Source organism: Manis pentadactyla, chromosome 4, assembly GCF_030020395.1.
Source record: "Manis pentadactyla isolate mManPen7 chromosome 4, mManPen7.hap1, whole genome shotgun sequence".
NCBI lineage: Eukaryota > Metazoa > Chordata > Mammalia > Pholidota > Manidae > Manis > Manis pentadactyla.
The window spans coordinates 185,228,618-185,242,083 of record NC_080022.1 but is presented as its reverse complement, the minus strand read 5'-3'; the positions used below and the strand labels follow the sequence as shown (position 1 = coordinate 185,242,083).

General features: G+C 59.9%; 2 protein-coding genes across 10 annotated transcripts in view; one reads left to right on the top strand and one right to left on the bottom strand.

Moving 5' to 3' along the window:
- The window catches only part of UBE2O (ubiquitin conjugating enzyme E2 O), a 58,500-nt gene extending 52,985 nt beyond the window's left edge, over positions 1-5,515 (top strand). For 3 of the 4 annotated variants that reach the window (XM_036900214.2, XM_036900213.2, XM_036900215.2), the window contains exons 14-18: positions 12-708; positions 1,017-1,153; positions 2,779-2,982; positions 3,067-3,124; positions 3,223-5,515. In XM_036900214.2, the coding sequence (XP_036756109.2) occupies positions 12-708; positions 1,017-1,153; positions 2,779-2,982; positions 3,067-3,124; positions 3,223-3,893 (1,767 nt within the window). In that variant the 3' untranslated portion in view covers positions 3,894-5,515. The remainder of the gene's footprint in view (positions 1-11; positions 709-1,016; positions 1,154-2,778; positions 2,983-3,066; positions 3,125-3,222) is intronic. The other variant, XM_036900216.2, reaches the window with a different exon arrangement.
- Positions 5,516-6,400: 885 nt separating this feature from the next.
- On the bottom strand, positions 6,401-11,059 carry SPHK1 (sphingosine kinase 1). Of its 6 annotated transcripts, XM_036900292.2 has the most exons (7): positions 10,737-11,059; positions 10,334-10,459; positions 8,645-8,957; positions 8,143-8,295; positions 7,974-8,068; positions 7,768-7,883; positions 6,401-7,503 (listed from the first exon to the last, which is right to left on the bottom strand). In XM_036900292.2, exons 2-7 carry the CDS (start codon positions 10,388-10,390, stop codon positions 6,699-6,701), a joined length of 1,539 nt encoding a protein of 512 aa, XP_036756187.1. In that variant the 5' UTR covers positions 10,391-10,459; positions 10,737-11,059; the 3' UTR covers positions 6,401-6,698. The 6 variants fall into 6 exon arrangements, with proteins under 6 accessions (XP_036756187.1, XP_036756189.1, XP_036756194.1 ...); XM_036900294.2 differs by having other exon boundaries at positions 10,278-11,059; XM_036900299.2 differs by having other exon boundaries at positions 8,645-8,848; positions 10,278-11,059.
- Positions 11,060-13,466: the final 2,407 nt, after the last annotated feature.

Sequence of the window (13,466 nt, the reverse complement as noted above, 5' to 3'; positions counted from 1 at the left end):
TCTGCCTGCAGCACTTATACAACATCGAATCTGAGATTGAAGAGTCAGACTATGACTCGGTGGAAGGCAGCACCAGTGGGGCATCCTCGGATGAGTGGGAAGATGACAGTGACAGCTGGGAGACGGACAACGGGCTGGTGGAAGATGAGCACCCCAAGATAGAGGAGCCCCCCATCCCACCCACTAAGGAGCCGGTGGCCCCCGAGGAAGACAAGGGGGTGGTGATCAGCGAAGAGGCTGCCACGGCTGCTATTCAGGGGGCTGTGGCCATGGCCGCCCCTGTGGCTGGGCTGATGGAGAAGGCGGGCAAAGATGGGCCCCCAAAGAGCTTCCGGGAGTTAAAAGAGGCCATCAAGATCCTGGAGAGCCTCAAAAACATGACCGTGGAGCAACTTCTGACGGGCTCACCCACTTCCCCCACGGTGGAGCCAGAGAAGCCAACTCGGGAGAAGAAGTTTCTGGATGACATCAAGAAGCTGCAGGAAAATCTCAAGAAGACCCTGGACAATGTGGCCATCGCAGAGGAGGAAAAGATGGAGGCAATGATGGACACGGAGCACAAGGAGGACAAGCCGGAGGGGCCGTCACCTGTGAAGGCCGAATGGCCCAGTGAGACCCCCGTGCTCTGCCAGCAGTGTGGCGGCAAGCCTGGAGTCACCTTCACCAGTGCCAAGGGCGAGGTCTTCTCAGTCCTGGAGTTTGCACCCTGTGAGTTAGCCCTGTGTGTGTGAACAGACCTGGAGGCCAGGTGGCTCAGCCCCTCCCAGTCCCCCATGGCTGCCTCCTGGGGAGCGGGGGGTGCAGGAGGAAAGCAAAATCATTTTCCTAGTGTGTACAGAGGCCCTGAGGCCAGGAGAGGTGGGTGGGAAGCCTGTGGGTTTATTCCTCCTTCTGGGGAGCACAGCCAGCAGCTGCTCCCTCCAGGCCAAGCCTCCCAAGGGTTGCAGCTGGGTTTCCAGCGGGAGCTCCCAGGGCCTCACCATCAGGGATTGAGTGACCATTTTATTTCCCTCTAGCAAATCACTCTTTTAAGAAAATTGAGTTCCAGCCTCCAGAAGCCAGGAAGTTCTTCAGCACAGTGCGAAAGGAGATGGCCCTGCTGGCTACCTCGCTGCCCGATGGCATCATGGTCAAGACGTTTGAGGATAGAATGGCAAGTAGCCTGCGTGGGCCTGGTGCGGGCAGGTGCAGATGAGCTGGTGGGAGCTGCCGGCCTTGGGCTCCTGCACCTCCAGGACTGAGCAGCACCTGAGAGGCTGCCTGCCTCTTACAGGGCGGGAGACGGGCCCAAGCAGGTGAGGGGCATGAGCCCCATGCCTGCGTCAGGATAGATGGCTCGTTCTTTCCTCCTTCCTTTTTATACAGTTATCACCTGAGTCTGCTCTTTATTTATTTTTAATTAAAACATTATAGAAGAAGCTAAAGTTGCCTTTGACCAATCCTTGCCCTGTCCCCAGGGGTCATCATGACTTTAGTTTGGTCACCTGTTTTTATATTTTTACATTCTCATGTATCCCCTTAAACACACCTTTTTTTCTATGATTTGTTTTACCTGAATGGCATGTCATTGTATACACATCATCTGTTTGCTTTTTTTCACTCAACAGGGTACAGGTTAGTGTGTATTGATCTAGTTCACTCCTTTTTAGCTACAGAAGAGTAGCCCCTCGCCTGGCCACAGCACACTGCTGGTCTGTGTCTCCCTGAGGCCTGGGCCCAGTGTTTGAGTCGTGCTGCCAGGGCAGTGTGAGCATGTCCTTGTTCACTCCAGGAATGGGCAAGCCCGTTCCACCTACCACCTTATTTATTCCACAAACCTTTACTCGGCTCCTACTGCATGCTGGGCCCTGTGCGAGCCACTGAGACTGAGTCTGCCCAAGGTCACGGCTTGGTCTGAGTCTGAGCCCTGAGAGGCCTCTCAGGTGCTCTTCAGATGGGTTCACTGCAGGCCCAGCACTACAGGACCGGGCTGGGAACTGGCACAGGGTCAGAACCATTCAAGTTCTTAATAACAATGTCGTTTTTCTCAGTTTTAGTAAAATTTCTTTTGAAAATTTCAGCCTGCCTCATCTCTGCTGAGGGAAGGAGAGAATAGTATTTTTTTGTTTTCTGTTTTTTTCCAAATCTCACTCACAGGGACAGGGAAGTAGTGTGTTATTGAGGCCCACAGGGTGGCATCAATAAGAACGTACACAAGAGGGTTTGATCACTCAGGTCGGTGCTTTGCCCTCGCCTCTAGCACATCCCTCACCCCCAAGCCCATTGCCCTGGCAGTTGATGCCACCCCCACCTGGCGTGCACACACAGACCTCATATGTCTGTAGAGAGTCTAATGACTTAGTGACCTGAGTTGCTCTGGTTTCCCAACATGTTCCCCTGGAGTTCAAATCCCTGTGTTCCTCTGGTTCCCTAAAAGCAAGTGCAGCCTTGCCATCCTAGAATGTTCTTTTGCCTTCTAATTAGTTGTAACTGTTGCTTGTTTGTTGGGAGTGGGAGTCTGGACAGGTGTTCTGAGGAATACAACTTAGAAGTAATGCTTTATGAGGAAAAAACCCGGTAGGATGAAAGCCAATTTGGAGGACTCCTTTTATACCAGGAGTTAAAGGTGCTAAGTAGGTCTGCACAGAGATACTTAGCATTAGCTTTTCCACTGCTGGCGATGCCTGGAGGCCCATTATGCTCCTCCTCCCACTTGATCTGCATAGCTCCCTGGAAAAGAGCAAAAGCAGAGACCATTTGTAGAAGCCCCCCACCAACCTCGGCCTCCCCTCCCTCTAGGACCTCTTCTCAGCCCTAATCAAGGGCCCCACTCGCACCCCCTACGAGGATGGCCTCTACCTATTTGACATCCAGCTCCCCAACATCTACCCGGCCGTGCCCCCCCACTTTTGCTACCTCTCTCAGTGCAGTGGGCGCCTGAACCCCAACCTGTATGACAACGGGAAGGTGTGTGTCAGCCTCCTGGGCACCTGGATTGGGAAGGTGAGTACGGTGCCAGCCTGTTGGAATGGGGAAGGAGCTAATCCGCCGCTGTCTGGACCGAGCTGACTGTGCTGTGTGTTCCAGGGCACAGAGAGGTGGACGAGCAAATCCAGCCTTCTCCAGGTGCTCATCTCCATCCAAGGTAGGTGGGCGGCGGGGTGAGGAGCAGCGGGAGGCTTGCTGATTCTAGCCGGCCTCTGGGGGTTGAGGGTAGGCCTGTCATGGGCTTCTCCCCGTCAGGCCTAATCCTGGTGAACGAACCGTACTACAACGAAGCCGGCTTTGACAGCGACCGGGGCCTGCAAGAGGGCTACGAGAACAGTCGCTGCTACAACGAGATGGCGCTGATCCGTGTGGTGCAGTCCATGGCCCAGTTGGTGCGGCGGCCCCCCGAGGTTTTTGAACAGGAGATCCGGCAGCACTTCAGTACTGGTGGCTGGCGGCTGGTGAACCGCATCGAGTCCTGGCTAGAAACCCATGCCCTGCTGGAGAGGGCCCAGGTGCTGCCCAACGGGGTCCCCAAGGACAGCAGCTCTCCAGAGCCACCTGCCATGGCCGAGCTCTCAGACTGCAACCGAGAAGAACCTGAGGATGGAGGGCTCGGCCCTGGGGAGGCCTCCCAGGGCTCAGACTCAGAGGGCGGCACCCAGGGCCTGGCCTCAGCTAGCAGGGACCACACAGAGCAGACTTCGGAGGCAGCACCTGATGCCTCGGTGCCACCCAGTGTCAAACCAAAGAAGCGGAGAAAGAGCTACCGGAGCTTCTTACCTGAGAAGAGTGGCTACCCCGACATTGGCTTCCCCCTCTTCCCGCTTTCTAAGGGTTTCATCAAGAGCATCCGGGGTGTCCTCATGCAGTTCCGGGCCACTCTGATAGAGGCGGGCATGCCTGAGAGCACAGAGGGCAAGTAGCCGCCAGCCCCAGGAAGGAGCGTCGCAGCGGGGAGAGGCCAGCTGCTGCCTGCTACTCCCTCCCTTGGAATCTCCCCTCTTCCCATTTTCTCCTCTGTCCCCAGGGCAGACCGCCATCCCACCTCCACCCCAACCTCTTTTCCCCAAGATGAGTTTGATGCTAAAGCGCAAGAAGTTTCTTGAGATGCTGCCGTTTCTACTTTGAAGCAATCTGTGGCAGGCAGGCCCCTATAGCAAAGAAAATCTGAATCCTCTTGCTGATTCTCCACTTGTTACCCCAGGCAGAATGACCTGGCACTTCCTTCCCTGTGTCTCCATCTCAGGGCACACATGGGGTTTCCCAAGGCCTAACACAGGGGCTCTCCAGGCCCAGGGCTGTGCTGGCCAGCCGCCGAGTGGGTGCACCTTGCATGAAGTGTGGGTTGCTCCAGCAGTTCCCCTGGTCCCTCTCAACCCCCTCAGTTCCACCGCAGCCTCCCTGTGTCCTAGGCCCTCCCGCCGCCGCCACCAGGTCCTACATGCCCCAGCATCCGCATTCGCCCTTGGGAGTTAAAGCTGCCCTCACCGCTCCTGGCTGTACTCTGGCCGTTTACCACAGGATAGCCCTCAGTCCTGTTGAAACTTGCTCTCTAAGAGAGGTAGGGACCAGGCTGGGCTCGGGGTGCCACCAGGAGAGGTGGTGGCCCCCACATACTAACCTGGAATGAGGCCCAGGGAGCTGCCAGGAAAGGAGCAGCCGCAGGTACCTTGCGCTTCCTGTCCCGGGTGGTGGGGATCGGCAGCTCTGGCATCAAGGCCTTGCCTGCTGGGACCGAAGCCCATGCCTGCTCCCCGCTCAGCCCCATCCCAGGGCCTCAGGAGGCCGCAGCAGCGGCACAAACAAGGCCAGGCAAGTTCTGAGGCGTCTCCCGTAGGTATTGCCCCTCAAGTGCTACCGCTGGGCCGTGGCTGTAGCTCACTGAACCTGGAGGAGCCAGCCCTCCAGTGAGAACAGGGCCTCCTGTCAGCCCTTCGCTTACAGACTCTGCAGGCTCAATCTGGGGGGAGCGTGGGGGGAGAGGTGGCTGGCTGGGGTTCTCCCTCACAGGGACAGGCCCAGAGGTTTACAAGTTTTCTAAGGTTTTGATAATGTGAAGTTCCAGGTTAAGAGGATGCTGTTGAGCACATTGCAGCTATGTAATTTTTGGTGTATGTATGTAATATTTAAAGTTGAAAGAAAATAATCTCAAGAGCAAAGATATAAACTCTTATTAGAAAAAAGACAAAAAAAGAAGCCAAAGCATGATGCGTCTTGTCCGCCTTAAGCTGGCTCCACACCTGTGCTGCACCGTGAAGCCCAGGGGGCAGCAGCCGCGGGGAACGACAGGGCCGGACCTCGGCCGCAGCACTGGGAGCCCAGAGTGGTATCTTGTTTGAGAAACATCTAGCACCTAGAGCGGCTGATGGGGCTGTGCTTCCCAGTGTGTTGTTCAGGTGGAGATGTGAATGCCTACTGCTTACGATATCTGTATAAAGTGCTGTGTGATTAAACTTTTTTTTTACTTGCATTTTTTGTTTGTTTTGGCTCATTACAATGTACAAAAAAGACAAGGTGGCACCATTAAACCTGCCTCTGCCATTCATTTGGGCTCCGTTGCCTTTCTTTCCTACTGGGGCACCTCACACACGCCCCTCCCAGGGGAAGGAAGGACCTGATGCCAGAGAAGGCTCATGGTGTTGACTTCCCTCCCCTGCCTGCTGCCGTGCCTTCTGCCCTTCAGTCACCGGACTCATGGGGGCTGGGGATCAGGATCTGGAAGCTCAGTGAGTCAAGTGCTCTTGCCTTTGGGCAGGGCCGTTTGGCTCCGCAAGAGGCAGTTTTTAAGCACTCTGCTAGCAGCAGCTGAGGTCCCCGAGACCTGGTATTGACCAGTTCTGCCAGTTCTGCTTCAGATGCCAGGGGAGCTGACACTGCAGCACCTGGCCTGGGCTTTAGGCCAAAATGGTTACCCAGTGTGGGAGACTGGCAGTCCTCCCTGCTGCTTCCTGATTTCAGCTCCTGCCCCAAACCCCTTCAGTGACGACGGTGGTGGAGGGCAGAGGAAGCTGGAGAGCCCCGATCCCTCGCTGGAGGGATGACAGACTACTTTTAACAAGGGAACAGCTGCCCCCCATTTTGATTCCCATTGCTCCTTGCCAGCTTCCCCAGCACCCCTAACTTAGACATTTTCTCTTCTCACTGGCTGTGTGGGTAAGACACCAGCTCCAAGCTTGGCTTCCCATGTTGGGTGAGACGGCTGGCTGAGCTCCCCAGCTTCTTCCAGACCGAAGGTGGTATGATCGTAGGGACAGGGCCTCCCAACCTGCAGAAGCAGCTTGGATCAGCTCTCCTGTGCCCCCCACCGGAGTGACTGTTCCCAGGGGCCAGAACTGCCTGATGCAGGAAGCACACTTGGCCATCACTGTTAAATTCTAGAGCCTTTGTGGGAGCAAGACCCCACTCCACAACCCCTATGATATGACTGGTAGGCAGGGAATATCACTTTATTTGGATTTAATTCATGGGGTAGGGCTCCCAGAACAAAAGGGTAGTTTCTGCAGGCAGCAGGGCCTAACCAGCTGGGCCCCTGGCCCAGGGCTTTGTCCTGGCCTTTGGTGGAGAGAGCTTGTCCTTCCAAAACACACCCTCCACCTTCCTGCTGGAGTCCTCCTCCAGCCCCCCAGTGCGGGCTGAGGAGGGTCCTCCAATCCTGGAGGAAAGAGGGAGGGTCCTGAGCTCAGAGTAGACCAAATACACAGACTGAGGCACAGCAAGGCCCACACAAGTCAGAAGGGCTCTTCTGGAAGTGGCGTCTGCTGAGGCTTCCAGTCAGGTGGAGTCTGTTGCTCCTGAGAAGGTGGGGACTCCACACAGCCACTGGCCATCCAGATGTAGTTTGGGTGCACCTGGCCCTGCACAGCCTCGCTGACCATCAACTCCCCGTCCACAGCAAACACGCCCTTCCCATCCTTGGGCTGCAGGCGGAAGGCAGCCACGGGCTCATACACCAAGTAGGGACAGTTGCACTCCATGTGCCTCCCCTTCTCCATGGCCAGGAAGAGGCGCAGCAGCATGGCCCGGGACACACCTGCCCGCACGTAGAACAGATGCATCGTGCCAGCAGCACAGCGGCCCATGGGCGCAGCAAACATCTCACTAGCCAGGTGTGAGTGCAGCAGAGCCAGCACCAGCACAAAGTTCTGCTCAGACACCATGGTCCAGTGAGAGGGCACTGGCTCCTCCAGGGGCACGAGGTAGGTGTCCACAGGGCCCTGCCGGTCCAGAGCAGGTGAGGTGGGCATCTTGGAGACCACCCTTTCTATGGGGAGGTAGGCTAGTTGGCCCTGATAGACGCGCAGGGCTGCCAGGCGTAGGAGGGTGCCCACAGTAAAGCGCATCTCCCCCAGGCGCCGAAACTTCTCACTGTCCAGATCTACATCAGCAATGAAGCCCCATGCCAGGCTGAGCATGGAGAAGAGGCGCTGCCCCGAGGCCATCTGCAATGACAGCAAGTTCACAGGCGCCAGCGACCGGCGGCACAAGAGCAGTGTGCAGTTGGTCAAGAGGTCTTTATCAGTCACCTGCTCGTAGCTGCAAGGGAAAAGTTTTGATGGGCAGGGCACCCTCCCCTTCCTCCTCCTGGGGAGCTGGGGATGCAGAGTGACACTGGGTCCCTGGGGTAGTTGGCAGGAATGACAGATGGAGCAGGTGGCGGCAGGCAGCTAGAATCACCAAGACTGCCCCAAAGAAGAGGGAGTGGAAGTCACCCAAACATAATGGGGATTTAAAAAGAGAATCTGGCACAAGAGTGGCACTGAGGGGAAACTGAAGCCCACTCTGGCCCTGGGCTCTCACCCGGCATAATGGTTCAGAGAAGCTGCCAACGCATTGCCAGAGCCAGCTGGGAGGCTACACAGGGGCTTCCTGATGGCAGTCTCCCAGTCAGGCCGCTCCATTAACCCGTTCACCACCTGTTGGAGCACCATGGCCTCAGCCTGGGAGGCACCCCACCCCCGACCACCACCACCACCACCACCCCCGGCCTTCGGTTCAGGCCTCACCTCGTACATCAGCCCGTCTCCGGACATGACCACCAGTGCGTCCCAGCGACTCAGTTCCTCCGCCCGAACCAGCTCCCGGGCATGGTTTTGCCGCTCTGCAGAAAGGTGGCTGTAAGAGCTCAGGTTGCCTGGCCAGGAGAGTTACCGGCACCGATAGGGAGGCACTCACCAGTGAGCGTCAGTTTGAAGGAGACATCGGCCTGGGCCAGCAGGGGCTGCACGTGGCTCCAGAAGAGCTGCAGGGCTTTGCCCTTGCCCCCGCGCGGGTTCAACAGCACCAGCACGCGGCAGGGCCGTGGGAGCCTGTTCGGGGGGCCGCCCGCTGTTAAAACAAACCCGAAAAGGCCGCGTCCCCAACCGGCCACTAGGGGGCTGAGAATCACAATAGGGGCACTGGGGTGGATACGTGGTGCCTGAATCTCCGGGGAATTGATCCAGTAGATCCTGGCCAGAAGTAGGGGCCTCCAGAGGGGAGCTCAGAGGGGAGCTCCGGTGGGGTACACCGAGCCCTCGACACCCGGGTTCTTGGCTCAGGGCGGGCCAGCTTCTGGACTCGTTGGGGAAAGTTTCTCTTAAGTGTCTACAACTTTTGTCCTGCGGACCCTGGCCATCCTTCCTGGCCAGGGAAAGAAAACTCCCCATATAGCCTTCCTCGCCGGGTCCCCACAAACCTGGATCCATAACCTCGACCTGAGGCACCCGCTGCCCGGGGGTCCCCAGCGATGTCGGGGCGCTGCCCGCTGCGGCGGCTCCTGCCTTTAGCTCCTTATCTGTGCTGCGCAGGCGGGCGTCGCGGTGCCGGCTGTGGGGCTCGGCCTCCCCGCCCGGAGCCGGGGCTGTCGAGGCAGCAGCGTCATTCCCTGCGGCTGCCCCATCTTGGGGAAAGGAGACAGCGCTGGCGGAGTCCGACGAAGCTCCCTGAGGCGGGGGGCACCCAGCTAGATCCTTGGGCCACGCGCGGGAAGCCGCGCGCTTGGGCATCGCCTAGTTTTTCGGGATACAGAGAGCCAAGGTCCGGGGGCCACCGAGGGCGCTCCCGTCCAAGAACCGAGTGCCCCATCCGCCAGGGGCCAGAAGTCTCTTCCTGGGGCCTTTCCTCTCTGCGGCCCCGGTTCCAGCCCGAAGATGAGTCAGAGCCCCGTGGCTGTCTCCGGCGGACCAGCTCCTCGCCCACAAGGGGCTGCCTGGGGCAGGGGAGTCCAGTTGTCTGAAAACTCTAGAACTTGAGCGGACTTCTCAGGACACGAAGTTTGGAGCGGGCGGTCGCCGCCTGGAGTCAGCCGGTCGCCGGGTCCGCCCCTCGGAGCTCCCGAGCGGCCGTTGGGCGCGGAGGCCGCGTGGTGCGGGGCCAGTTTCCCGGGCCGCCCGGGAGCCACAAGCGGCGAGCGGGGAAGGCGGGAGACCCTACCCGGTCGGCCCGGTTTGCTGGGAGGCGCCACCTCCGTTCCCTGCAGAGGTCTGCGGCCGAACGCCGCTCGTCCCGGGCTCAGCCCGAGCCCGAGCGACAGCGGGCGCGCCGGGCGAACGCGGACTGCGTGGCCTTGCGGCCTCTGGCCTCAAACTTTTCGCTCAACTTCGCTGCCGCGGGTGCCTCTGCGCGCGGCCTGGCCACACCCCGCGCTCCCCGCGCTCGCTGGGGTGGAAGCGGCACCCGGAGCGAAGCCCGCTCGCCTGCCCCCGGCCTCACCTCGCCGCCTCTCGCACGGCCACATGCCCCCGCCGCTCGGAGTAGGCGACTGGCAATAAGGCGGCACCGCGGCCGATCGGAAAGAGAGGCAGAGGCGCTGGCCGGGTGCTGAGCCCCAAGCCCGGCCACGAGCTGCGCTCCGCGAGCTCAGCGTCTCCGGCGCACGCCCAGAGCGAACTCGCCTCTGCGCCCAAAATCGCAGCGCCCCGGAGGCGGCGCCGGGCCCGCGCGCTTCAGCGCAAAGGGCAGACGCGCAGGTGCCCGAGAACACTGCCATCTCCCGCGCCGGGGTCTTCCCGCGGGAGCGCCCATGCTGCCCGCGGCGGGCATCAGGGCCCCCTTCGCGGGCGCCGCCCCAGTTCCCCGGAACGAGATGCCCAGGGCGCCCCTGCTCCGTGCCGGGGCGTCCCTCCTCTCGCCCTGTTCTTCCCCGGAGGATTAGTTTCGGCTTCCCGGAGCCGCAGCTCCGCCGCGCAGCCACCCAGGCCGAGGCTGCCGGACGCGCTGTCGCGGGGAGGGCGGGCGACCGGCCCGAGGGGCTGAGGTCCGGAGGAGGGGGCCTGTCCAAGAACCTCAAAAGTTGGGTCCTGTCCCTAGAGGACACCATCGAGGCTCACCTGGGCAAGAGAAGCTGTCCCGCAGCCGGCGATCCAGGCCGACGCCCCTCATTCACCGGAGAGAAGCCGAGAGAGAAAAACCGGACTAGGGGTCCCCATCGCGGCTGTAGCATCGGGACGTGTCCCTCGCGCCCCTTCTCCCGGGCTCGGCGGGAAGATGCAAACGCGTCCCGGAGTTTTCACTTCAACGGAGGCCAACAGGGACGCGTGTGTCAACGTGTGCGTGATATACATGTCACGGGCAAGTGTCTGACCTGACCGTGTCCGCGACCGACTCGAGTTAGGTCCCTGGGGGGTTGTTTGCCGAAAACCCAGAGGAGGAAGGTGCCAAGGCTGACCTGATGACCTGACCAGGTAGGGCCAAAGTTGGAAGAAACTAAACCCCCGAGATGGCCCAAGCCCAGGCCCAGGCCGCAGAGTGCTCAGGCGCCCCACCTGCAGCCGTACGACCCCACACACCTGTCTTCTTGCCGCCCCTTAAAAGTCAGGAAGAGGCAGGTCCGGGTGGCGCCCGTAACACAGGCGCGCCTTCGCGGTATCTTCTCTTCCGGAGGACCCAGGCGGCTCGACCTCGTTCCCCAATACCCTGGGGGGGGCGGGGGGCAGTGCCAGAGGGTCCCGGGTCCGGGGAGGCGCCCGCAGGGACGCGCGGGGCCGCGGGCCGGCTCGGCCGCGTGGAGGTGCAGCGCGCCTGCGCCCTGCGCGGCCCCGGGCCGCCCCGGCTGTGTTGAGCGTCCCGAACGCGTTCCGGGAAGGTGACTCAGCGACGCGCGCCAAGAGGCCAGGAATGAGGAGCGGGAGCTGGGGCGTCTGCGGTGCGCGTCCGCGGAGGTCGGGTCTTGAACCCCCGGGACCCCACCCCCACCCCCATCCCCGGGAATCCGGCGCGGCGAGGGGAGGGCGGCGCTGCAGCCGCAGTGCCGCGGTCACGCGGTTTGGGACGCGGGCGGCGGCGGGAGGAGGGGGCCAGACCGCGCCCTCCCCGCCGGCGAACCTGGGCTTTGGCGCCTCGAGACGCGGGAAGCGGGCGGTGCTCCCGGAGATCGCAGCCTCGGAGGGGGTGGCTGCGGAGGCGCTCGGGAGGGCACTTACACCAGGCCTGAAAAGCCGCCCTAAACTTTGGAGTCTGGTGGGAAACAGGCTTACGAGGAAGGGAAGACCTGGCTGTGGGGGGGTCCGTGGTGAGAAAGCCCGCCTGGCCGGAGCCCCGGAGTCGCGGGGCCGGGCGGGGGCGCGGTGGATTAGCAAGCGAGCGGGCAAGGGGAGGCGGGGCAGGCTGGTGGGGTCGTTGTCCGGCCTCGGGGCTCTGCTCCCCTGCGAGCGCACTGGGAGGGAGGAGAAGGGCGAAGCCCCCTGGCCCCGGTTCCAGTCCGCACAGTGGCTGCTCTGTCCTCCCTGCCGCCTCCCCCAAGTCCCCCTTACCTCCTCCGGCTCCCGCTCTGCCCCTCATTCTCGCCATTCACCTCCCCGTTACCAGGCTGCCTCTCTCCAGGCCCACACCGCCCTCCAACCCCTGTCTAAGGAGCTGTTACCCGCCTCCAGAAACTCACCCATCAGCATCCCTAGACCAAGATGTATCACTGGGCAAGAGCAAGATGCTTTCCCCCCTTTGACAGCTGAGGGAACCAAACCCTGAGAGGTGAAGAGTGTCACCCCAACTGCCAGAGCAGCTCCCAGCGGAGCTGAGAAGTGGACCAGGAGCCTGAACCCCCAGCCTGGAAGGCGAGCCTCCCCAGGCTTCTGGCTGATACTTGAGTATCTGTTGGCCTGGCAGGGTGCTGGCCACAGAGCTGCCCCTGGGTTACTGGGGCATCTTGAAGCCTCTCCAGGCTTCCTCCCCTGGGTCCTGATTAAGCAACAGCGCTGTGCCCAGCAGGGCCCACCATGGGCTTGGCATCAGGCTTCATCTGACCTGATCGCCAACCCAGAGCTCTGCTGAAAGGTAAAAACTGTCTCACAGGTGAACAGACTGCCTTTGCGTCTCCCCCAGCTACCCCCCTTCCTCCTCGTGGGCAGCATCCCTGGGGAAACATACCCAAGAACCCTTTTTTTTTCCTTCAGAGAAAGAAAGCAGGCATTCACCAGGCCAGGCCCCACATGTCTGGAAACTTGGAGCCAAGGCCACCTGATGGCAGTGACTTGCTTTCACTGGGAGCAGATTCCTGCCATCTCACCCTGCCCTAAACGCCACCCCCTCTGGGAGGGTTGAGGGCCAAGTTGAATCACAGGGCCTCAAGGCCTCCGTTGACCTCAAATCCCTTCTGCCTGGGAGCCTTGCAAGGGCAGGGAAAGGGGTGTCCAGCTCTGCAAACTCTTTTGTTCTAGGACAGCGGCAGGTGTAGCTTTCTGTTCTGAGGGTTTCCTAGATGCTGGTGACTGTGCCAGTCACGGGGGTGGCAGGGAGGAGTGCACCACATGTGGAGATCCAGACTGGTCATGCAGGATGCCTGGCTGCTGCAGAGCTCCAAGTGTCTGTTTCTGCGGAGGTTCAGCTACTCGGGCTGTGTGGTGGGGTGAGCCTAGCTCTGCCCTTTGGGTAGCCTCCTTGTCCTGGTGGGTTTCCTTCCGGAAGCTGGGAATCCAGGTCTCTTCTGGGCCTCTGGATTCTGCCTCCCACACACCCTCACCTGCAGGCCTGCTGATCTTGGCTACTTTTCAGGGTAATTCGCTTCCAGAGCCCTCTCATTGTGGCATGCCTACGGGCCACGCCCACTCAATTCATTTCAGCTGCCCACCCAGCATCTGAAAACAGTTGTTTTCATTTCCTGGGGTCATCATAGCAAGGTGCCACAACCTGGATGGCTTAACAAAAATTCACTATTCACCGTTTCAGAGGCCAGAAATCCCAGATCCAGATGTCGGCAGGGTCCATTCCTTCTGAGGCTGTGAGAGTCTGTCCCGGACCTCTCTCCCAACTCCTGGTGGCAAACTTGGTGTTCCCTGACTTGTAGATGCATCAGCCTGTCTCTGCCTTCATCTCCCTTTGAAAGATTTGGCTGAGTGAGATTTGGTCTTTAGGATATGCATTATCTTCTGTGGGCACATTCTTTTTCAAATGTAAATTACTCTGAAAGAGAAAACCAATTAATTATTAGGACTCTAGTGGGAATTCAGCTATCACATTTTTAATTTAAAAAATATAACAATACCAGGTGTCTTGAAAGAGGGAATCAGTGCATGTTCATGGGG

Coding starts and splice junctions, on each gene's coding strand:
- SPHK1 (XM_036900291.2), bottom strand. CDS start 10,390: ATGCTACAGCCGCGATGGGGACCCCTAGTCCGGTTTTTCTCTCTCGGC. Junction 8,069..8,142: donor CTTCAAACTGACGCTCACTG/GTGAGTGCCTCC, acceptor ACCTTTCTGCAG/AGCGGCAAAACCATGCCCGG. Junction 7,504..7,767: donor TCTCTGAACCATTATGCCGG/GTGAGAGCCCAG, acceptor TTTCCCTTGCAG/CTACGAGCAGGTGACTGATA.